We start from the raw sequence: 26,210 nt of genomic DNA on the forward strand, positions 1-26,210 counted from the left end.
GGAGGAAGGAGGAGAAGCAAGGAAGAGGAGGAAAGACGTGGAAGAACAGTAGCAGTGACAGGGAGGATAAGAGGAGGAGGAGGGAGGAAGAGACGCAGCTGCCCACTGTGGCAACATATGCTTTGGGGGGGGAGGCGGCAAAGTCCCATTGTCACCAATGGTGACCACACTATCATTGAGGACAGTGGGGCTTGAGCATCCATGGATTTTGGTATCTGCGGGGGGATCCAGTACTGATTTTCTTTTGGAATTCCTTGTTTCACTCATAGGTTTGGGATCTGGTCTTTAGTGCCTCTGCCTTCTCTGAACTCTGCCTGCACCTGTGGGAGTTCTCTTTCCATGTATGGTTGAAGTCTGTGTTGCAGAATTTTGAGCATCACTTTGCTTACATGTGAGATTAGTGATATGGTCCTATACTTGCTGCAGTCTTTTGTATCTCCTTTTTGTGTGTATGGGGATATATATTGATCGCTTCCAATCTGTTGGCCATCATTTTGTTTTCCATTTCTGTTGGCGTATATTGGTTAGTATTAATGTTGATTCTCTCAGTGTGGATTGTAGTATTTCAACTGGAATGCCATCTGTTTCTGGTGATTTATTTTTCCCCATTTCTCTTATTGCAGTTTCTTCCTCACTTTTTAGAATTAGGATTCTTCTTCATTCCAGGCATCCTTCATCCCCCCCCCCCATCTCTTTGGTATAGCTCTTCTGTGTACTGCCTCCAGCGTCTTTTTATTCTTTCCTGGTCTTGAATTATGTTGATTTTATTGTCATGGAGTGTGCCGGTCCTTGGTTTGAACTTCCCTTTGATTTCCTGGATATTCTGGAAGACATCTCTAGTTTTTATTTTTGTTGTTGTTTTTGTTGTTTCTATTTCTTTGCATTGGTTGTTGTAGTAGTTGTCTGTCTTTTTTGCAGATTTTAGTTATAACTAAAATTGATTCTGTCTGTGCACTGCAGTAGTTCTATTGGTATGTCATCTGTTCCTGTCCTGGTAGTGTCTACTGTACTTGAATACCTGTTGAATACATGTGAATACAGGTGACGGGGAGAGAGGATACACTGTTGTCTGGAAAGAGTTAGAGAAGCTCTCCATGATTCTTTTTGGTTAAGCAGTAGAACACTATTGATTATTCTCCTACTTTGGAGCAAGCTATAGTACTGTAAACATCATGCTAAATAGCTGGCTCTCTTCTGTCAATTATCCTTGCTTCATCAGTTAAACCTCTCCTGCTTCCTGTGACAAAGTTCGTCACCCACCACTGATTAAAGAGTTTGGTTATAATGTATTCAAATGCTGCTCGCTCCAATGCTGTAGGTTCATTTTTTGCCACAGTGAAAGGCAGGTAATGCTATTGCAGAAAGGCAGATAGCATTTCAAATCTCACTAGCTGTTCAGGTGTCTTGGTGTCTTCTAGGATCAGGAACCGTAGAGGTGAGCCACAGGACAAAATGAGTTGGACACTGTGTGGTACAGACTAAGACAGAACACCATATTGTTGAGAAGAAACCACAGTGAGACATCTGTACTGTCACTTGACTTGACCGTGTCCCATTGCTCCATTAAGTCAGCTGTGTATAAAAAGGTGGAAACATCACCCATAAATGCTTTATTTTTCAAATACAAATTGTAGAAGACAGCAGTGTGTGTCTGTGCATCTGTATCACAGGCAGCAAGCTCCTTTCAAATGAGTGAATAAGTATGTTTTGTCTAAAAATACTCTACATCTTCTGTTTTATTGATGAATAATTTGAAATGGCATATACAGAGTCCAGCTGCGGTGCCATTTGTTGTTAGAACGCATTACATGGTATAGTAAGGTTTGCCTCATTCTGAGGAATTCATTGGTTCTTTGATATTAAGGGACTAGAACACTGAGTTATATTTTGGAGCACTAGCTTTAAGATAGATTAATGTGAACAAGTAGGTTCACAGTTCTGTCACTACCAGCAGTTCTTGCCTTCAGGAATAATCTTATAATCCTGTGACTAGGCAGCCATAAGCTAAATTTGGAGTCTATTGTTGATCTGTGCAACTGCGAATGGATGTGATATAATGCATGCTGGAAATGCAATGTGTCTGGTTTATTTGGAACCTCTAGCTTGAAATGTATTGTGCAGAATCACCCAAATCAAATCTTAAAATGCAGAAAGATTATGTAACTTTAACGTTTAAAACCTTGTTCCAATTACATCTGGTTTACTCTGTAAAGCAGAATTACGTCTCAGACTCAGAAACAAACTGAACTTGTTGTAACCGGGGAGCAGTGCAGTCACCACAATCTGCCCCAATTAATATTTGGGTGCCACTCTTTAAACTAGCTGAAGTTTCAGAACAGTCATCAAAGGCAGCCCCATGTAGAGGGTGTTACAATAGTCCAAATAGACTAAGGCATGTACCATCATGTCTAGATCTGACATCTCAAGGAATAGTACAGTTAAAACTCAAGCTTTAAATGTGCAAAAGCACTTCTCTTCACCACAGAAACCTAGGCCTTCAGGTTCAAAGATGAGTCTAGGAACACATCCAGACTGCACACCTGCATCTTCAGGGGGAGTGTAACCCCAGCTCACACAGATTGAATCCCTATTCCCTGATCTGCCTTTCATTTAACCAAGAGCACCTCTGTCTTGTCCGGATTAAATTAAATTAAAGTGTTTTTAAAAGATTGATTTTAGCTGTATTTTGCTCTATACTGTGAAATGTCTTAGATCCCATATTGAGAGAAAGGCAGGATATTAAACAGGCAAGAAGGTTTGTAACAGGTTGAAAATCTAAATAGATAGTGCTGTAGTCTTGGAGCAATCCACTACTATACACCATCAGGCAATGTCATGTTAAAAACAATTTATCTTGTTCAAAGACCTGAATATGTGCATGAGCTACAAAATATAGATTTATTCATAGAAAAAAATATGTGTGTGTACATGATGCCACGTGCAGCAAAGTACTATTCATTGGTCTGAATTTTTCCTATACAAAATGGATTAAATAATAAAATGTTTGTAACATCTCAAGTGAACTAGCACTGGATGCTAAAAAAAAGCAAGCTGAAGGATAACTGTACAACCAAGTGTAATTCGGTTAGCAATTCCAAACTAACCTGAATAGCCTTTTCATGCACTGAAGTAGCTCAGAACATCTTAACTGGGATTCTTTACCTGGCAAAAGGGAGCAGGGGCCTTGGCTGCTTGGACCTCAAAAGCAGCAACATCTGAGTTGTAAAATATTTCAAGAAGAGAGCATGGTTGGCCATACAAAAGTGTACAAAAATCAGATAAAAGGTATATACTCCAACTCCATGTGCCTGTCTTTATTAATGTTGCTGAGAACTCGGTTTGCTCAGAGAAAGAAAGAGCACTAAAATAAGCATGAAATGTACTTAAAATACATTAATTGGGAGTAAAATGCCTGAGAGGAGTCTTCCCTTCTTGTTGTATTGCTTTTAAGAGTAGGAATTTGATTGAAAAGATTGTCACAGAGCTGAAAAGATAATCGGATGCAGTCCATTACTCATCTTGTTACTAGCTTCTACTATAGAGGATTGTACTACAAGATGATAATCTCTCTCTTGCTCGACTTCAAAAAAAAAGCATTACACAGTGGGCTTTCTCCCCTCCTATTTGGTTTATATAATTCAACTTTCTTTGCCATTCTTTCTTGGCTTTCAAGTTAATTTAATAATTTATTTAATATCTTAAACCTAGTGTCTCTTTAAGGCTATATGCCAGAAAAGCTGTAAGAAACAGACTGAAGAAAGCACTATTGTCTTCCTGTATCGTAACAGGCTCTTTTTAATGTTTGACTAGTAGTCAGTCTAGCAGAAGTCCTTGAAATTGTTTGTTCTTTGAGGCAAAGTAATGTCACCCCTCTCTATGTTGAGTATGATACGGGTAGATTTGTCTGAATCCTTGGAAGGACATAGCTACTAAAAGAGACTGTGCCTCTGAGCCTTGTTTCTACTTGATTTTTGTTTTTATATTTTATTGTGGAACACCTCACCAGGTTTGTTCACTCAGCCTTCAGTGGTATAAATAGACTGAGTGATGAATAGCTCGTTGTCTATCAGTTTTTATTGTTGATGCTTTACTGTTTCTTTATTTTTAATTTTTATTAAATTTTATGTTTAACAAGTTCGAAACATTAATGCTTTACTATTGAAGGTGTCATTTTTGTAATTTTATTGTATGCTACCTTGAGTTACAGAAAGGTGTAATTCCATTGCTTAAGTAAGTAAGTTCTGCGCTGTGGCCATTGTCACTGCTTCAATAAAACATCATCACCTACTGTTGCTCCTGGCTCTTGCCATCTCTTTAATGATGATGAAGATGATGATGATCTTTATAACCCACCTTTTCACTTAGGTATAACTCAAGGTGACCTACAAATTAAATTGATTACAACATAATGAAAAACATAAAAATTCAAAATTAAAGCAGAATTAAATTATTAACCATATTAAAACAATTTAAAACATACACTTCAGAAAGAGCTTTTAAAAAAACAGTTAAACAATACAAGCAGTTTACCTCAATGTTTCACAACTGAGGCTGTATCTGCACTGCAGAAATAATCCAATTTGACATCACTTTAACTGCAGTGGCTCAATGCTATGGAATTCCAGGAATTATAGTTTGTCTGGCACCAGAGCTCTCAGACAGAGATGGCTGAAAGTCTCACAAAACCAGAAATCCCATAATTCCACAGCATTGAGCCATGGCAGTTAAAGAGTGTCAAACTGGATTATTTCTGTAGTACAGATGAATGTAAGCTATCTGTTTTCTTTTTGTCTGACCTCCCAGATTAATACTGTATTTTTTAATATCCTGCCTAACCATATTGCATTCTCCCTCATTCTTTCATTATCACTGCTTCCTCCAGGGCATGAACTGCTTCCTGTTGAGTAAAGCAAACAAATTATAGTTAATAATTATACTCAGTTATGAAAAATAAGTAAAGACAAATTGGAAACTCAGGCTGTGAAACATCTCACACTTGGGAGGTACCTAACAGTTACTGAAATAATGTAAGCAGCATTTTGGATAGGATTCTAGCCTAAGAATCCTAGAAAGGGGGAAAGAATTACTGCATAACAGAACAATAATTCATCTAAAACGAACTGGAGTGTTTTTCAATGACTGTGCTTCATAGTTCTCTTAATTACCTCCAACTTAAGTGTGATGTACACATGTAGTGTACACATGCAACTTTGCTATATACATAAGGCGGAATGGTGTTGTGAAGTAGAGTATCACTTCAGGCTGCGAAAGTGTTACCATGTTTTTGAAACTCCCTGCCATTAAGAAAGGACCTTCTTATCAATAAAAACAGTAATATTTGAAAAGAATTTTTTAATTGAATTCTTTACTCATGGTAGTTGGTAGGAAAAATGTTCAGTTTTGCACTAAATATTCTTTCAACTGCAACGTTCAGATTTTTTTGTGATAATAGAATAGACACTATAACGAATAGAATGCTCCTAGTTATAAATTTGAGGCATATTTTTAATGTTTCTTTTGTGTTCTTTTTCTTCCAGGATGGTCAGTCAGACATTTTGTACATATTTTGGACAGCAGTGACACAGACTCTTGCCTCTCAGTTTCAGAAAGCAACTGACTGTAAGTATATAATTTAGCTTCAATGATTATTGTATCTTCTGCAGATATCCTGAATTTTTAAATTTTTTATAAAAACCACCACCACCATCCCAACACTACTTGCATCCATTATGAGCTAGGACAGTTCCATTCAAAGTGGTGGTACTGGCTACTGTGTTAAACACCCCTGCATACCTGTGCTGTGTTTTGGTGTCCTCATATTTTTATAGTTCATATCTGGAGATAGCATGTTTTTGAGTGATCGATAACTTTTCAGGAATGCTTGGTCAGGTTCCCAGGAAAAAAGGATCATTTCCCACAAGGCATGTGGACATCCAGGTAAACAAAACCATCAAATCCAAAGTGCTCCTTCCTTCCCCCAGTAATCTTCATTTCCTCTTGCAACTTCAGACAAAGGATCTCTTCACACCCAGAGCAGTAAGCCTTCCTAAATTTTGTTGTGTCTCCAGCCAGACTTCCCTGTCCATCCATCTGAGGACTATCTCGATCCAATTGCTGTAAAATTAAAGGCATCAACTAGTCTGGAATCCCCCTGGGACAAATAATTCATCCTTTGTTACCTGGCAGATAGCCCATCGCCTAGGGGTAGTTTTAAAGTATAAATATGGTTTCAAAATCTAACCTCTGTGCATACAGCCATCATACACACTAGTACTCTGAGAATGTATGTTGGAGCCCCCTTGAATATAATGGGGCTCATCCTCACAGCGCAGGAGAGAGAGCATGCCACGGGCACACGCACCATTCATTATTTTGCTGCACGGCTTCAATTTAAGCTGAAAGCCATGTATAGTGTGCCCACATATGATGCGGGCGCACTGTATAGAATTTAGAGTACTTGTAGGGGCTATTTTCATGTGTTTTCACACTATTGGGGCATTTTGTGTGATTTGGGGGCAAAAATGGGACCTAAAATAGATTAGCCACATGCTTTTTCTTTCCAAGATGAGTGCACCTCTTTAAGGGACTGGCTAATTGGGGTGGTAACTTTCTTCAGAAAGCCATTCCAGGATGGGTTGTGTTGAGGTAATCAACTTTCATCTCATCTTAGGAGTCCCAGAACCCAGGTTTCAGAAAAAAACAGTAGCTATGCAAGTGACTTGAACAGTTTTCACTGCTGTAATTCATTTGAACTTTGAAGGGTTTAGATATTTTCCATAGCACTAGGAACAGAGTGAGTGGCAAAAGAAACTGTACTAATTTATCTACACCATACAAAAGAGTCAAACTGTCTTTCCCCCTCTCCTTTCCTTCCAGTAGCTATCTGCTATAAAATAACAATATGGAGCATACACACCCCTTGGTGTGCATTCCCTTTTTAGCATTGTATCTAGTTGTTCAGCCCAGGACGTTTGGATGTCTGACTTCAAAGTGCTTTGTCAATCGGACAGGCAGTGTTAAATCTTGGAAAAGAAAAAGAAAAAGGCATTTTTTTCTAATCTGGAGGGAAGAGATGTGCTGCGGAGTTGATATGGCCAAACGCATAACTTTCAAAAACAGAATTAAAGGACATAGCAAAAAGAGGATGTCTGTAGGCTGGTGATGAGGAAGGAGGAGGTCATTATCCTGGTGTATGGTGCCCTTTTCTGTTCACTTACTTAATGATTTTAAAGACCTTTTACAAAGTAATACTGGTGGAGGAAAATTATATTGGTGGTCAGAACAGTCTACATGTTCATGACGTACATATAACCATTGTCTACATAGTGCTGGCAGTGATATCAGCTAGGAAGAGAAATTGCAGCAGTGAAACACTGCAATGTGCTAGAAAATGCCATTTCCCACAAGAGAAATCTATCTTGAGGAAATTGGATTCTTCACAATCATATAAATAGTCTTGCTACCAGTTGTGAAAAAATTCCCTGCAGTGACCAAATAATGGCAGTATGGAGTTGATGGGTTTAGTTGCACTAAACTATTGTTTGGTCCTTATCCTGTATGTACAGGTATAAGTGGGATTTCATCTTGAAAAATCAGCCCACTAATGTGACTTAAGGCAGCTAAAAATAAAACTAATAAAGCAAGTGAAAACCACAAAAAGCAGGTGGATTTAGATATTTTTTTTCAAATGTCAACCAATAAATAATAAAGAAAAATAATAGAGGAAAAAACCTGTACCTTCACAGTTTAAAAGGCCTCTTTAAAGTCAGACAGTTTGACTAATAAAACCCTCTGTATATTTATAAAATCCTGTTTTTAGCCTGAGGTAGAAGGATGCCTAGTTGACATCACCCATTGCAGTAACTCATGGTGTCACCCTACTATTGACCTCCTCCCATATCACACCTTGCAGAATCCTTAGTAATGTTTTTTGTCTTAGTGTTACTCATAAGCCCCATGTATCACTGAATGTAATGGTAATAGTTGTGACATAAACAACTTGCAAAATTAAAACTATACCTTTAAATTACAATATCATCCAGACAACATAAATGTATTTACATGTGCATAGTTTAATGGGGTTAAACTGGAAGTTCAGTAAGATATGTGATTTTTAAAGAAAATTGTAAAAGAATTTTAAAAAAAGCTAAAAAAATTATTAAAAAACAAACAAACCCTGAAGCCTCTCCTTTCTCTTCCCACTGAGCCTCACAACACACACATAATCTCTTCAGCAATTTATAGGGATGCAAAAATATCCCTGATAAATAAAATTATGATCTCTGCACATATTTTGAATCTTCATGCTGTGAAGAGCTGTATAATATGATTAATTATAGAATCTCTGAGGTTATATATAATTGTTTTTCTAATTATACAAAGTTCAGTCCACACAAACAATGCTTTTTCTTATTTGAATTTATTAATATTTTACCATGATGCATGCAAATAAATAGCATCTGTACAGCCAAACTTGTAGTTTCAACTATCTAGTCACCCTTTTTAGAAACAACTGTTTTTTAGTTGCTTAGAAACCATGTGATCAAGAAGCTAGTTTACAGTGAGTGACTTCCTAATACTGTCATATATATGCCCTGCAGTTGCAAGGGACATGCCAGTAATGTAAGACTGCAGAACATCAGAACATCCCTAGATTTTGATGTAATGGAATCTCACAGGAGTGTTGTGTTCCAATTGTATAAGTTCTCTTTGTTGTTGTGTGCCTTCAAGTTATTTCTGATTTATGGCAACCCTAAGGTGACCCTGTCATGGGGTTTCCTTGAAAAGATTTGTTCATAGGAGGTTTGGCATGGCCATCCTCTGAGTGTGAGAAAGTGTGGCTTTCTCACGGTCACTCAGTGGGTTACCATGGTTGAGCCAGGATTTGAACCCCATTCTCCAGAGTCCTAGTGCAACATTCAAACACACTGGCTCTTATTTTTCTGCTTGGGGTCAAATGACATGTTATGACAAAATTACATGAATGCATCTGTCTTTTTAAATGTCTTTCTAGTAACATTCACAGCCTCCCAGTGTAGTTTATTAAAAGTAATACCTTTGATTACTGTGTTACTTCTCTTGTAGCTTCCATGTTTTTGAAGCAAGCTTTTGAAGGCGAATACCCTAAATTATTAAGACTATATAATGATTTGTGGAAGCGACTTCAGCAATACAGTGAAAATATTCAAAGAAATTTTATTACAAATGGGAGTGCAGAACACTTTGCTGAGCTTCAACAGATTGAAGATGATGCACAAGATATATTCATGCAAAAGAAACAAGATTATGAGTATGTGCGGAGTTAGTGTCATTATAATGTATGTGTGTATATATATGTGTCATAAGAAAATTCCAGATTCCAGAATTTCCCTGCTCCCTGCAATAACAAGGTATTTTGTTTCAGTGTTTTAATAAAGGACAGTTTGTTATATGATTCTACACACTGAGGCATTTTCTATAGCATAAAGTTCTTATTTTTTTGTACAAATCTTGCTGTTCAACAAACTTATTGAATCTAGTCCCACAGGTATGTACTATAAAGGCCATAAATTTTAACAGATTTTTTTTTAATGCTAAATGTGTTTTTGTACTTCTGCCTTTGTGGCTTGTGGGATACATTTTGCATGAGTTTTTGAATTAGTGGGACTTCTCTGATGTGATCTTTGGCTGGAGTTTCCATACTGAGTCAGAGAAAGCCTTTCCAAAGTAGAATCTTTTAAAACCTGCATTTCTATCCAGTTCTCTAAGAGCATAACATATCTGACCCAGCACTGACATTCTTTGATCTCAGTCCAAGGGTAAACAAATCCAAGGAAAGACTAAAAGAAGGAAGGTGCATGAGACCTTTGTGACTATCAGAGCCAATGGAAAATAAGAATATGCAGGATAATTCTAACAGAAATTCTTGTGTTCTTTTGCATTCTGTCCTCTAGTATAACAAGCATACAGGCTTGGAGATCCAAGGAAAATATTGGATAGGTCTTGCAGTTGGTTGTAGGATTTTTGTGGTTGTGTTGGTAATGGGTTAATGGGTTTCCTTCTGAGTTGAAAGCTGGAATGAATAACCTACATTGGGAAGTGAGTCGTTTCAGTAATTCTTTTTAATTTAATTTTAATTTAAGAAATCTCTTTCTTAATTTCAAGTCTAATTTAATTGGAAAACTTGATGAAATTTGAATTATTCTGTGAAGGGATGAATTGATTCCTTAGTAGCAGACATATATGTACTGATTAGGGCAATTTACCATCCTTCAGATGTTTTGGACTACAAGGTCCTGACCATTGGCATGCTGTCTGTGGCTTATATAAATTGTACTAAAAGAAGCTTGGCAGGAGAAATACCAGGTTTCTTCATTTTGGGGTTAAGGTCTTTGTAAATAGTTCTGCTCATTGCAGGAATTGGCATTTTATAAGCTCTGAATTTTGTGTCAAATATACTATTGTATACTATGCCACTAAAAATGGCCTTAATCAATCTGCAAGCCTTGAAAGCAAGAGTGGTTGTAGATAAGGTTCTGGTAGAGCTTTAAAACTCTTCAAATATTGGGAAGATGTGGTTCAGCCTCCAAAGGATTAGTTAATATTTTATTATATTAAAAAAGAGAAATAAAAATCTTTCCTTGTAACCAATTGGCTCCATTCTCCAGTCCAGAAATAGCCCTGAAAGACTCTTTGCAACCCTATGAAGCTGCCTACTTGTCAAAGTCATTGTCCCGACTCTTTGACCCCATCAACCTTGTCTTTCCCCCTGGAGGTCGCAGTCCTCCTTCAACTGATGAACTTGACAGCATCATTAAAACCATTGCAAGGTAAGTGAATGTAATAAATTTCAACACTTAACGTATAACATCATTTTGCCTCTCCCCTGCTTAAGTTATAATTTTGGAAATCAAAGTTCAGTATTGCTAAATGATTCATTGTTCATTAAGTATAAAAGCAATAAACAGCAGAGTTAAACTGGAGCTCACATCCTACATTTTATTTTACAAAGCAACAGAGGCTTTTCTTCAGCTGTGATATCAGAAACAGGCATGTGAATTCAGTACATTATACTGTATACAGTGCATTCCCCATTCCTCACCACCCAGACTCACTGGGGCAACACCTTACACTGCAGCCACACTGCCATATTTGCTGTTGCTATCGCGGGAAGTAATCTCAACATTTCCCTTCAAAATAAGCCACATGGGGACAAAAAAAAGAGCCTTGAGAAGGGATATGGGGGGGCTTGTGTGGGGGCTGTCATTGCTTGCCCTGCAGTACCTGGTTACTTCTGTGCAGAAAAAGTAATGGTACGAATTGCATTTAACTGCCCACAAGACCTGTTGCTGTGTGCCTTCAAGTCATTTCCAACTTATGGTAGCCTTAAGGCTACCATGCCACAGGTTTTTCTGGAGTTGAGAGGGTGTGACTTGCCCAGGGTCACCCAATCATTTTCCTGACTGAGCAGAAAATCAAACTCTGATTTCCAGAGTCACAGTCCAGTGCTCAAACCACTACACCATGCTGGCTCTGTCTACAAGATTAGAGAGCTTAAATTCATTATATCTGGTGGAACACAGGAGAGCCTTTCTGATGGCTGCTCTCTAGATCTGGAATTCCCTTCCTAGAAAGGTTAGAATGATTTCACTCACTATCCTATCATAGATTGTGATTCAACAAGTCTTGACAACAGTTTACACAAGGGAAAAGGGCTTTCATAATGTGCTGTATTATTTATATGTGCAGTTTTTTTAATGGCTATGTTGTTAACTGCTGTTAATTTAATTGATCATATATTTATATTTATAACTTTTTTATAATGTAAAATATTTTAAAGCTAAAAAATACAACAAAATAGAAAATCCACAAAAGCTGTGTTGTTTTAACTTCTGCAGTGATCCCACATTAGGAAAAAAGTGGTGTATGTGTATGTGTAAAATAAAGGAGTGTGGATGCAAAGATGTTCTTTCTCAGTTCTGTGGGCTAAAGTGATATTATAAAATCGGTGATTTACTTTTATTTCTAGTGAGCTGAATGTAGCTGCTGTGGATCCAAACCTCAGCTTAGCAGTATCAAAAAATGTGGCAAAAACCATCCAGCTTTTTGGTGTGAAGTCTGAGCAGCTTGTAAGTCATTCTCAATTGAAAAATGATTTTCTTTTTAAGTCTAAAAATGTGTTTTTGTTTGCCGTAAATAATTATTAGTTAAAACAGAGCAGTTTGGATGGCTACAATGTATGAATAATATTTCAGTTAAAATATTTTGGATAAAACTCATGTAAGCATGGTAATATGGTCATACTTGACAACTCTTGCAGTTACTAGCTCTGTGATATGTATGGTTTTATAAAACTACTTGTAAATAGAGAGAAAGAGAAAGTAAATCATAGTTTGCCTGTACATTAACCTCCCAAATTTTTGAAGAAAGTAAATTGAATAATGCTGAGCACCAATCATGCTGTAACCAAATCAACTAATACTCAGTTATATTGGTGTAACTTTTCAGAAATTTTAACCAAACGCAGGAGAATTTTACATAGAAGCCCATACATGAGCTTGCATCTTATCAAAATAGTGCAACACCGTGTAAAACTGTGGCCTCAGAGACTTTGCATTTTAAAGGGTTCCTCTCTGTGATTATCTCTGGCAGAAGCAATCTGTCCCTTGCTCAGTAGTCAACTAGTTGTAGAGAAAGAGAGGGAGAAGGAGATGGGAAGGAGTGGTGAAAAAAGAGAAGAGGGGTGACCACATCTGCAGCTAGCTAGTGGCTCCACCAGCTCTGGCATGCAGACCCCAACAAATTGTTGTTCTGTTGTTTTGTGCCTTCAGATCATTTTCAGCTTATGGCAGCCCTATGGCTATCATAGGTTTTCCTGGGGCTGAGAGTGTGTGACTTACCCAAGGTCATCCAGTGGGTTTCCATGGTCGAGCAGAGAATTGAACCCTGGTCTCCAGAGTCATAGTCCAACACTCAAACCACTACACTCCTCTGGCTCTTACCTAACAATTTACCCCTAAAGTAATCAAGATATGACCCACAAGCAGTAGTGTAATGATTAGTTTTGAAGTGCTAAGACTCAATATGATAAGTCCCTATAGTCATGATCCTTAAGAGAATCCAAAAATATAGGCAGATCTTTCCATGGGTTACATGATAGAGATTTTATAAATGTGCACACACATGTGTGAACATTTTTAAAATCTCGTGTTGTGTAACCCTTGGAAAGATATCTTTCAGCACCCATGTGGTCTGGCTTCTGGCTGTAACCGAAAAATCACTTCAGTGTCCCTTTCTTTAATTTTATAAGACAAGGAGTGCTGCTTATGAACAGCCTGCCATAAGAATGAAGAGTGTGTACGTGACTTCTTATCTGACCTTCTTCTTTAGGGGTTAAGAAAGAGAATAGATATGCTGCTGCTTCCCTCCTCCCACTTCCATTCCTACTAAAGTTTTTGACTGCCCTGACCAGCTGTTCTCTTCCTTGACCACTTTTAGACTATGGGATTTACAGAGCAGTGCAGGAAAGAGTACATGATTTAGACCATGGAAGATTTTAGTTAAAAGTGTGCACATGAACTAATAATAATAATAATAAGTGGATCATGGCATTGTATGTAGCTCAACACACATTACACATTTGCAGCAGTATCTTGTCCCTTTTGCAAATTAAAAGAAAACTAAACCTAAATATTTGGGCATAGTTTTGTACAATTAAATAATTGATGTTTAGTTTATAAAATGCAAAATGTGTTTCAAACTTGCAAGGACAAATTTGCCAGTGAATTGTTAAATCAGTTGTGGCAGCCATGAGTTGGCAAGGTCCACAGGTGCCTCCTGCATGTGTCATCCAGTCCTCTGTGTGGTGTGGAGTGTGATTCAGGGAGAAATGTGATTTCAAAGTGGCAAGTGGTTTCAGAATAATAGATTGTAGAAATATAGTGACAGGTAAATAATGGAGGTGTGGGGGGTTCACACCAGTAGATTAAAAAATGCTGTTGTTTTGAAGAGCTGTATTTCAGAACTATTGTGAATCTCAGCTTCTTAACATCCAAACCTGAAAAGTGTGCCAAGATAGGGGTATGGGGTGTAGGAATTGTGTTACCTTTACTCTTCCTGTCAGTTAGAAGACAGAACCCTTTAAAGGTATTGTTTCTGCTACTTTGGAAAAATTATAATCAGCAGAAGCTGCAAGAGTTCGACCCTAAGGTAGCAGTTGTGCTTTAATGTGTTGTTACTGTGTGCAGTCGAGTAGTTTCCAACTTATGGCAACCCTAAGGCAACTCTATCATGGGGTTTTCTTGGCAAGATTTGTTCAGAGTTGGGCTTGCCTTGTCTGCCTCTGAGGCTAAGAGAGTGTAACTTGCCCAGGATCACAAGTGGGTTTCCATTGCTGAGTGCAAATTCGAATAGTTGAACGCTCAAACCACTACACTATGCTGATACCTAGCCTTTAATTGATGTTCTTCTGCTTACTCTGTAGATATCATTTTATTCTTTTTCAGTGGTGTGGATAGCACATCTTCCCGTAAAACTATTCCAAGAGAGCTGGTTATGGCAAAATTAATGTGAGGAAATGCCTGAAGAATGAGGTGCTAATGTGTTGCCATCATTAACAAAACTGCTGTGTGTAAACATTAGCCTGTGCTAATGAATTCACAGGCAAATGCCTGTTGGATATTAGATGAGAGGAATTTACATTTCTTGTAAAACATGATTGTTTGCCTTGTGTTAATAGTTTGCCTTTATTACATATCTACCTGCCTACTCAGTTTGTCACACATAACATCTTATGTAAATAGAAGAACCTATAGACAACTCCATGAGTTAGCCTCTTTTCAAGGAACAGTCAGCAAGGTGCCACTAGGATTCTTGAAAGAAGGACGTGATGTTGACATCTTTATTTATTTATTTTAAAAAATTCCCAGCATGTGATACTCCATTATTTATTTTAGTTATTTTATATTTCGCCTGTCAGATACAACTAAGACTCAAGGCATCAAACAATATTAAAATATGAAATCAAATCATGATTATCAAATATATAACAGCAAGTCACATAAAAATATATAGGGGGAGTGCAATGAATATTAGCCATCAGTTAAATAACGCATAAGCCAAACACCTGTCTGAACATAAACATCTTTGTTTGCTGGCAGAAGGTTAGGAAAAGTAGAGCTAGCCTGGCCTTCTTTGTGAAGACTTTTTAGATCCTGGGAACAACCATCAAGTAGCATGTAAATATGTGGTGGGTCAGAATGAAGAACTTCTTCCAAGTGCCTTAAAACTGACCAGAATTTATATGAATGTCATTATATTGCCTTTGTGCATGGAAAGCTTCATTTATATCACAGTGTGGATGGACCAACTGTCTAGATATTACCTGATCCATTGTAAAAGCTATCATATCTTGTATAACCGTGCATCTTGATTTCTACTTGATTTTCATTCTCTCATATTAAAATACTTGCATTACTTTTAGTTATATTTAGAACAGTGTGCCCTTTTCCATTAGGAGGATGCTTACAAAAAATACCCCTTTTATTTGGCTGAGCTTTTTGGAGTGCCTGTGACATAACAACAAGGACATAAGTCTTCAAATTAAAATATTAATGCTTGCTCTGCTTGTTAGTGGTGCATCCTAATATATTATTTTCTTTGAGCACAGTTGCTCATTGATCTCCTTTTAATTAAGCCTGTCACTTATATTCTGAGTGTGCACACTTAATTAAGAACTCAACCTTGTTTGGGACTTAGAAGCTTGTCAGAAATTAATCCTATCAACACCATGGTGCCTGTTTGTTGAGCTTTGTAAAATCTTTTTAGTATTCCATAATATGGCCGTTGATGTTCCTAAAGCTACATAGTGGTGGGTTCTCTATATTTCATCGCCTTAATGTTGATTTTTCTCCTTCAGAGGTAAAACAAACTGTATTACCTTAAAGGGTGTATTCCTATACCTGCATACCTGAGAGTAAGCTCCATGAAATCCAATGGGACTTGGATCTGAGTAGATACATATACATATAGGGTTGCTTTATCATTTTAAATTTCCTTTCTCCTACCAGCTAACTTGAAGGACGCCCTACTGTGCATTTCTTTTTGTTGTGTTGATATAATAGCATTAACTACTTCTTCTGAGGTTAGTCACTTTCTTCAGCTGCCTTCTAGCAAGAGCCAATGAATTAATTGTATTGGAAGATACTGTGGTTGCCATGACAAAAGGGAGATGATAAAGTGTTTCTGCCCAGGCTACTTGGTGCCTCCTAATTTCTCAAGGTGTTGCCAATAGAAACGTGGTTGATTGTGTCCTTTTAGAGCTCCTGCTGATATGGTTCTTTTCTTTATCATTAGCCTGTTGTTTTAAAACAGTGGACTACATTTATCTTTCTTCCACTGTATTTTTAAAACAATTTTTTAAACTTACAGTATTCTTCACTCCACTCCTGGAATAGTCAGAACACAACCAGTTAGTAATAAGATATTAAAGTATGCAATTATTTTGTCATTATAAGAACATTGTTATCACCATCCAAACAAAAGGTCTTGCACCCCAAGTCTTTGGAATGGTGTTGGCAGAGTTTCATCCAGAAATAGTATCTTGGTGTTTTTTAAAAGGTTCCACAGTACTGAGAAACTTGCTGAAGTTCAATTGCTGAAGCTCCTGTTCCACTTCTCCTATAGTCTCTTTTCCCATTCTTATTTCTTGCCTATTCGAATGAGTAACGTCACAGTTGTGTCCATGGCTGAAGAGGCCACCAGTACTGGAAGCTGCACAGTCTCTTAGTACTAATAGGATGTCTACATGAAGTCCAGGTGAAGTCCAAACAACTTTGGTGATGGAAGATGCATAAGTTTGGGTCTCCGAAGGAAGGGAGTTTGACAGACCAACCTTCATGAGAACATCTCACTGTGCTCTGTTGAAGATTGCTGCTCAAGAATATACCACAAAAAATTATCTTCCAAGAACTGGAGTTTAGGCCAACTGTCATACAAAAAGAATGTCTCCTTGTTAGTTTGATCTTATGTCCTGCCAATGAAGAATGGATGAAACTATAAATGTAATCTGGACTAGTGAATGGTGGGTTTATTTACCATGTTGTTTCTTTGGTAGTGAAATTTACTCTCCCCCACCATTGCAGACCCAATTGTATTGCAGTCTATAGTTTAATGAACAATCTTGGTTCAAATCCTTAATTCAAATCCAGTGGAAATCTTGGTTCAAATCCTATCTCGGCCATGAAGCTTATTGGGAGAACTTTGGCCCAGTCACTTTCATTCAGCCTAATTAATCTTACAAGACTGTTGTGACAGAAAAAGAGAAGGAAAAACCCACATGTGGCTCCCTTCTCACAATGGAAGAAGTGTGAGATAAAAATAACATAAATAATAAGTAGATGTTATTTGCAGTATAATGCTAATTTATGCACCATTCTCTTGTTCATAGGTTAGGCTTTGTAGAGGGCCTATCCTGTTTTTGTATAAGACTTTGTATATCATCAGTATGGAATATGATGTGTCTTCTGTTTCATCATAGTATCACAGAGGATACATTTGGCATGGTGTTCATATGTGTTATCTTGGAATAGGGTGAGGGTCATGCCAGGTGTTTGAAAAGGTCTCTGTGACAGAATCTCTACTTCTGGAAACATGCACATTTGTAAGGCTATTTTGATGTTAAGTCCTCAGGATGTTTTTCAGTTAGATTTTCTTGCTTAATATGAATGATGAGCCAGTCACATCATGCAGTTTTCAGGAAACCTTTCTGAACATCTGATCAGAAAATTCTTCTATAATACAACAAAAATTACAAAGAAAAGTTTACAATGGTTTATTGGACTAAATAAGTAATCTGATTTTTCTCTTTGTCAATGAAGAATTGTTCCCCAAATAGTTGTCCTTTTTTAAAAAAATACTCCTTCATTTTTGAGTTATGTCTGCAGTTAGCTCACAGTGTGTGAGCACTAACAGAAGTACTGTATGTTCTTTTACTTTGATGCTATTTCTGTAAGCTTTACATGTGGGTGGATCGAAATAGACTAGCATACCCACCTGCTGCACATAGATAAAATGTGTTGTATTGAGAACATGAAATTTTAGTTGTCTAGAAATGAGGAGTGCCTTCCTTTAAAATGTAAGAAATCCTTATTAATGTTTTCCCTTTAAAAAAAACACATAGCTATCTGGTCACACTATTCTGTAAGCAGATTTTTGTTACTGTCTTTTTCCAATGCTGCTTCTTTAATGGCATTGCTGTCCTTTTGTACCAGATGAATATCTGCCGCAATAATAATCTAAGTGATCGTAAAGTGAACATTGTGAAGATTCTAATTTTCTGTAACAATTTGTGAAGGTTTTCCAAGAAAACATGGTTATTAATTCCTGTATAATCTTAAAAGGAAAATTCCCTCTGACAATTAAGGCTACAACTCTGCACTAGAGGTACTAAACTGTGGCTGCTGGCAGGTCTTTGAAAGTTCTCCTGTATACTTTGCAGTTCTTGACATCCTCCTTGAGATACCACTGGTCTGGCTATACATTTTCTTTAGTGAGCTTCAGAGGCTTCTGTTGGCCAATGGGAACATCTGGCGTGTAGGAGAGAGAAAGAAAAACATTCATGGAGAGGATTCAGGAAAGAAAAGCAGGAGGAGACTGCTGAAGAAGCCTGTGGGAAAAGGGGGGTGGAAGGAGAAGCATCTGCGTAGGAGCTTTGGAAACCAGGAGGAGAGTGTTGCTGGCCCAAGGTACTGCAATGAGTTGTGAACAGTTTGGGTGGTGGAAAGAGGGAGTGAGAGGTAGAGTAGGCCTGGTGGCAGAGTGGTTAAATGCCTGTATTGCAGCCACTCGCTCACAAACCACAAGGTTGTGGTTCAATACCAGATTGGAGCTCAGGGTCGACTCAGCCTTGGATCCTTCTGGGGTTGCTAAAATGAGTACCCAGCATGTTAGAGGCAGTTACCTTACACATTGTAAACTGCTTAGGGAGTGCTTAAGTGCACTGGTAAGTGGTATAGAAATGTATTTGCTATTGTACTTGCTGTTGATCAGACAAAAAGGAATAGAAACAAGCCTATGGCAGAGAGAAGAACTCACCACTTGCATTACACAATAAGGGTCTTCTGTAGTAAATTTGTGTAAGCAATGAATTGGACCTTCTAACATCACACTATGCTTCACTGAAAAATCCTCTAACCCAGTGATTCTCAGGTTATCTGATGGCAGCTATTTCCCCCTATCTGCCAGGGACTGGCATCACATTTTTGTCCATTGGCGGTAGTTATTTCTTTCCTGGGGTCTGGAGACAATAGGTTGGGGACATCCACCACTTTGAATAACATGTCCTAGAACAGGGATGGGCAAGGTGCCGTTACCCAGGGCCATTTTTGTGACCTCCCAAATCAATTTGTTTTTTGTTGACTTCTGGTCACCTCTTGTTTTGGGGGAAAAGGTCTGTCTTGGGCCTAAAATGTACTGGAAGGGCCCCAAAACATGGCAAAAATGCCTCCCCAGCCTAGTTAGCATTTGGAGACAAATATTGGGGGGGGGCTATGCTGTAGGAATGCAGCACCCCAAGGTCTTCTAGGAAGTAATGAGATCCCCTAGCCTCCCATAGTTGTCCACCCCTGCCCTAGAACATGTCACCCTCTCATTGGAACTGGAAATGCCACTCACATCCCATGCATCTTTCATCTGAAAATATTCTGGGATCAGAATTAAAGGGAAATGGACTAACTATATTAATAGTTAACGAGTGTATGAAGGTTGTATGTATATTTTAGCTCTTGAGCCTGTGAATGTTGTCCTCAGTGGCTCCAAGGATCTGAAATGTTAAACACTTCTGCTGTGCACACATACTTGGGAATAAACCCAGTAGACTCAATGAGTACTTACTTCGGAGTAGGCTTAGATGCACATAGGCTTATGCTTTACATTACATCCCTCTCTTAGGTTCATTGACGTTTAGCTTTCATTATAAATTGCCTTTTAAAATTTTGCTTGTCCATATGGTGTTCTAGTTACCATTTTTTGAAACAGTCATACCATTTCTCTCACACTGAGGAATGTGTTATTTTTCCATTATATAATGGGATTATAGCAAAGAGACAGTAAAGCAGCTTTGGTTTTGACAGTCCTGAATTGCCAGCCAAGCATGTGATAATTTTGGTGTTCAGCTGTCAGTCACCACATCACTGTCCGGATGCATAATTTCTTCTGCAATTTCCTTGTTAATCTGTAAGACAGTAGATAACTGGCTTCCTTCTCCTCAAATCCACTTATTCGTTCCCTGGCACAGATGGTCATGATTTTATACACTTCTTTGATTATATTCCAAATCATAACAGATTTCTAGGAGAGTCATAACCCAACCAATTAGTAACTCCATATTTTATAGATAAGTACTACCTTGCCTAAGTTCCCATCCACTTAAGGGGGAAAGTTGACTCTGATAGCATGTGTCAAGGATCTCACCATTTTACTACTGTACTACCATACCAACAGTTTAAATATTAGTATCTATTCAGAGTAATAATTGATGAAATGGCTACAGGGCCTCAAATTTCATCATATACAGATGGTTCAGAGAATCGTTTCCTTTCCAGTGATTTCCTTTCCCTTCTGTTATTCATTCATTCATTCATTCATTCATTCATTTCATTTCTATGCCGCCTTTCTCCCAGTTAGGGACCCAACTTCACAGTAAAAATTGAGAAAAAAAATTAAAAACATCTAGTTAAAATAATATAAAGTTAACATGAAACATACAAAAGTTAAACACACACACACACCATATAAGCCACCCTGTCAAGATTTTTTTAAAGCTTGATTAAATAAAAACACTTTTACTTGCCGGCAAAAGGCAAGGAGGCAGGGAGCCAGCCTAGCCTCCTGTGGAAGGGCACTGCAGAGGATGGAAGCAGTCACCAAGAAGGTGCTTTCTCTTATCCTCACCAAGCAAGTCTGCTATGGTGTCAGAACCAAGAGAAAGCCTTCCCCTGAAGATCTTAGGGCTCTGGTAGGTTTATATGAGGAGATACGTTTTCTCCCATCTAGGATCCCATTCCACTCCTCCAGTGAATTGGTCCCTCTTTTCTTACGGCTATAGGAGCACATCATGATATAGTGCACTACCTTTCCATGTCCACCAAGGCACCATCTTTTCATGGTGTGGGACTGTGTGCTCTGAGACAAGAAGTTATGCTGATGATAGCACTGTTGGTGGTGGGGTTCCCAACATCTGATAGGCTTTTGCTAGTCCAAATGTGCCAAACAGTTACTGAGCAGCAGCAGTAGTGGAGGGATGACACTGAGTTAGATCTCTCAGAGACAACGCCAGTGATCCTTTAACTAGCACTTGTTAGTACTGTGCAAAAGGAGGCACTGGTAAACTACTTCGGAATATCTTTTCCCATGAAAACCTTTGATGAGACAATTCAAAATGAAACAAGCGATAGTGCTGGAAAGAAGCCTCTCAGTTCAGAAGGCACTCATCTAGCTATGGAAGAAGAACAGAGGAAAAATACGAGGCAAGCTGTGAATGAAAATGTAAGAAGAATCAGGGTGCAATTTATAGTGAGACGAGATGTAACAAAAGCAGTCACGAGATACAATTCAAAGTCTGATTGAATAATATCAGTAAGACTTCAGTACAGCCAAAATCCAGGTTTATGCTTCATCTACAGAGGCAGAAGAGTGTAGAATGTGCTGGAGTGTAGGTGGAAGTAGATCACACACCAAAATATGACATGTTGGTAATCAAAGGCAATAACTCACAATTCATCCCATTGGTTTTATTATGTTTACTGAAAGTTGGCTATATGAGGCAATAATACTTTGGCCATATCATGAGACAACATGAATCTTTTTTTTCTAAATGTTGATGCATGATAAAGTGTTAGGTGGTAGGAAAAGATCAAGACCATATTACAAGTGGATAGATTCAACAAAGGAAACCACAGTCCTGAGTTTTCAGAAAAGCAGACCTGTTGATAACAGGGTGTCTTGAAAGTTTCTCATTCATAAGGTTGCCATAAGTCAAAGCTGACTTGATGATGCTACAAATAGGAGTTCAGAGAAAGGAAACTTTAGGACAAGTGTGTGTTCCACTAGATTTATCAGGACAAGATTTTGGGCAGAGTCCCAGACAGGCTCAGCAGGAAAAAAAGGACAATATTCAGATGCCTAACATATTTTGAAACAATTGACAAATACATTTCTATCTAAGCAGCACTCCTCCCCCCCCCCCCCCCCCCCTTAAATTCAGAGCCCAAAATTACCTAGCTGCATGACTGGGCTTCACTAGGTCTGAACGCAAATATAGCCCCAGTTAATAATGACAGAGTATTCTCCCTTTTTTTTTACACCATTCTTTAGACTGCAGACTGATGAGACAGTCTAAGAATGAAAAAGCAAACCTCCAGTTTGTGCAATGGGAAAGTTCTTACATATAAGTGAGGGACACAGTTGAATTGTTCGATGTCATCCATGTCTTGCTTGGGATAGACTTCTATCCATTATTTTCACCCCAATTATGGAATTCAGTGTTTGTGGTGCAGGAGAGAACTTCAAAGAGCGGCTTTCATATCTCATGTTTCAGCTATTCCTTGTATGCATAAATCAGAGACTCCACTTTTAGCAATCGTGTAGACAGACATAATGGTATTGGGAAATATGCCATTAAGTATACATTTACTTTTACTACATATTTGTATTTTTGTAACTTTTTTAAAAATAAAAATAAAGCACAGTGTTAAATGTTATAAGCTACAAAGATGAATCATTATTCAAATAGCATTTTAACAATGAAATCTGTTTGACAGCTGCAGGAAAACAAATCTAGTCCTAGTCTAAACATCCAATATTGCGAGCTGCTAGAAATACTGATATTTAATAAGCTTGCAAACAGTCAAAAGCAGTCCTAAACGTGACATTTTCAGAAACGCTTTGGTCAAAGCACAGGGCGCCAACTGAGTGTCATAAGTCAAAGTCACCAAGCCATTAGTCCAGTCCACTCCTTTTGTCTTGGAAACAGATTTTTGTAGCACGTAAATCACAGAAGACCTGTCTTGCTCAAGAGAGGAAAAAAATCCACTTTGAATTGTAGACTGTGAGAGCATGAGTTAAATATTAAGCAAATGAAAAAGAATTCATAATAATAATAATAATAATAATAATAATAATAATAATAATATATTTCCGGCCTCTCCTTGTGGATCGAGGCTGGATTACAACAATAAAAACAACATTACAGCAATTCTTAATGTTAATTTAAATGTCATATGAAGGTAATTTAAATGTCATATAAAGGCAATGATTTTATAAGAAATTATGGACTTGAAGAATTGTCCATAGTGCACATAGCAAAAAGCTGAATTTCAGAATGCTTAAAGTAATTGATAGTACACACAGGTAATTCCTATAATCCAGGTTGGACAAACTCTGGACACTGTAGAGCCATGCCACTTTATTTTTGGCATCTGCAGAGCTCTACCGAGCTAAAGCATAATATTGGGGCTGCCGTTTTAGGCAATGAGAAGTGATGACATAACTTCTGTATACCTTTCAAGATACAGTATTCTGAAGAAATTGTTGTGCAGTCAGTGTGCATAGCATTTTTCACCCCCACAAGGTTTTTGAAAACAAATTTAATGTGATTTTTTTTTAACCTAAAACATTACTGCTTTGGCTAACTGGGTGGGGACTACTTAGGATTTTAAAAATTGGGTGTGTACCCACTGGAGTCAAAGGCCAAACAATTCCCATCCCTGCTAAGTTTGCAAATTCTGGCAAGCCTTCTCGATAAAAGTTTGCTATTAAAGAATATCAACATTCTTTGCTCCGCAAAGGTTGAAAGAAAGAACATTCTTAAATAAGAATGGGGATTTCTGGGACCTGTAGGCTTTACCAGACTAGCAAGAACCTACACTACTGTGGGAATTCAGAAATTAATTTTGCCACTGCTTTTGCCAGAATTCAGCCCCAGGAGTGGAGGTTCTCTGTTGTGCTGAATGGTGCTTTATTCCATCATGCCATTGTTCAGGATAGAATCATAGAGTTGGAAGAGACTGCAAGGGCCATCCAGTCTAACCTCCTGCCATGCAGGAAATCTAAATCAAAGCATCCCCGACAGATGGCCATAGAATAGAACATCTTCATCACTTCCAGGTGGGAGGAGAGCTACTGTCAGTCCCCATATGCATGGATTCTGCATCCACATATTGATCCATCCATGGCTTGAAAATACACCCCCCCCCCAGAAAAAAAATCCAAAAAGCAAACCTTGATTTTGCCATTTTATATAAGGGACACCATTTCATTGTTGTTGTTGTTGTTGCTGCTGTTGTTGTTATTAACTGCCTTTGAGCTGGTCCTGATTCATGGTTATTCTGTAGATGAGACATCTCCAAGATTCCCTGCCCTTCAGTGCTCTGTTTAGGTCTTGAAAATTCATACCCATGACCTCTTTAACAGAGTCCATCCGTCTAACATGAAGTCTTTTTCTCTTTATATATCCGTCCACCTTTCCTAGCATTATTGTCTTTTCCAGTTAGCCGTGTCCTCTCATGATGTGGCCAGAGTATGACTACTTCAGCTTAATCATCTTGGCTTCCATGGAGATTTAGAATTTGATCTTTTCTAGAATCCATTTGTTTGTATTTTTGGCTGTCCATAAGGATTCATCCTCATATGGATCTTCATTCCATGTGTATTTCATTTTTTCAACTCTTTTATTTATCTCCATTTTACTACTCCATTGTATATAATAGGACTTGAGCATCCATGGATTTTGGTATCAACCAAGTGTCCTGAAACCAAACCCTAGCAGATACTAAGGGCTCAATGTAGATTTATATTTATATATTTATTAAAATAGTTATACCCCTGTTGTTGTTGTTGTTGTTGTTGTTGTTGTTGTGTGCCTACAAGTCATTTCTGATGATGCTAAGGTGAACCTATCATGGGGCTTTCTTGGCAGGATTTGTTCAGAGGGGATTTGGTTTCACAACGTCCTTTTTAAATTGTGGTGCCCAGGTGGGGCCTGACCAGAGCAGAATGTTATGTCAGCCCTTTATTTGCTGGGTTCTTTTTGGAAGCCTGCCTGGATTTCCACTCCTTAATGCTAAACATCACTGGCCTGGTACTGGGTAATAATAGCAGAGTTCTTGTACAGATAATGTATGTGAAATGCCTTGAGTACCTGAGAAATGTGAAGTACCCTTTATTGGAGCCAATGTGTTAATCTTCCTGTTCCACTCTTATGAGAACTATGTAACCCCACAATATCTGCTAGTGCATGTTAAAAGAAATAAATTGTTTTAGGCCAGTGTTAACTGCTCTGGGGTACTTTTTAGAAGCTTAACCATGTAACATTGAGAGATTTCTGATCTTGCATCCAGACTCTCACCTCCCTGAAGGATAAATCTTCCCATCTGAAATGGAATCTCTCTTCTAAAAAGTGTTCTACAAATTCTGTTGGCCTACAAATTGAAGCTCTTACTTTGTTAGACATATCTCAGATACTGAATATCTTTAGCATCTAAAAGTTTCAAGTATCTTTCTCTTCCAAATGTATTGATTATAACATGCTTCTGCATTTTCCAGTACAGATCTCAGACATCTGAAACTTCAGATAATGGCTTTTTAAAAAGGGTTTCAAGTCTTTTCACATCTGTTCTGTAGCGTTTTAATCTACCCATCCCCCTTGACTTCCGTTCTTATTCTGATTGTATTTGTTGAAAAGAACCTTTTAGAAAGTAGGCTGTCGCAACAATCTGAAACTGGTCTAATACCTTTTGCTTTCTAGGATAAAGGATAAAATACCCCTCCCTCATTCCAATTTAAGAGCCTGTGTGGTGAAATGGTTTAAACATTGGACAAGGATTCTGGGAGACCATGGTTCAAATTCCTACTCAGCCATAGAAACCTACCAGGTGGCCTTGGGCAAGTCACATTATCTCAACCTTAGAAGAAGGCAGAAGCAAAGCTCTTCTGAATCCCTATCATTTGCTTATCAGGGTCAAATTGCACAGAAGTCCAGAATGACAATAAATTCCAGTTCCAGCTAATAGCCAAATATAATTGAATCTTTTTTCTACACTGACATTGGGACTGTGCCCTCTGCAACGTGTGAGACAGCAGGGTAACTTAGTAGATACAGAACAAGATCCATAGCATCCAAAAATCTGCTATTCAAACACCAGATCATTGTCTCCCCTTCCAGCATTTGCTTCATT

At 38.1% G+C, this 26,210-nt stretch overlaps 1 protein-coding gene across 1 annotated transcript in view; it reads left to right on the forward strand.

Annotated features, from left to right (window-relative positions):
* COG5 (component of oligomeric golgi complex 5) overlaps positions 1–26,210 on the forward strand; it is a 183,190-nt gene that overhangs the window by 125,412 nt on the left and 31,568 nt on the right. Inside the window, exons 11-14 of the mRNA XM_042470844.1 lie at positions 5,538–5,619; positions 9,085–9,289; positions 10,647–10,808; positions 12,008–12,107. Of these exons, the coding sequence (XP_042326778.1) occupies positions 5,538–5,619; positions 9,085–9,289; positions 10,647–10,808; positions 12,008–12,107 (549 nt within the window). The remainder of the gene's footprint in view (positions 1–5,537; positions 5,620–9,084; positions 9,290–10,646; positions 10,809–12,007; positions 12,108–26,210) is intronic.

Source organism: Sceloporus undulatus, chromosome 5 (genome assembly GCF_019175285.1).
Source record: "Sceloporus undulatus isolate JIND9_A2432 ecotype Alabama chromosome 5, SceUnd_v1.1, whole genome shotgun sequence".
In the NCBI taxonomy this organism is placed as follows: Eukaryota; Metazoa; Chordata; class Lepidosauria; order Squamata; family Phrynosomatidae; genus Sceloporus; species Sceloporus undulatus.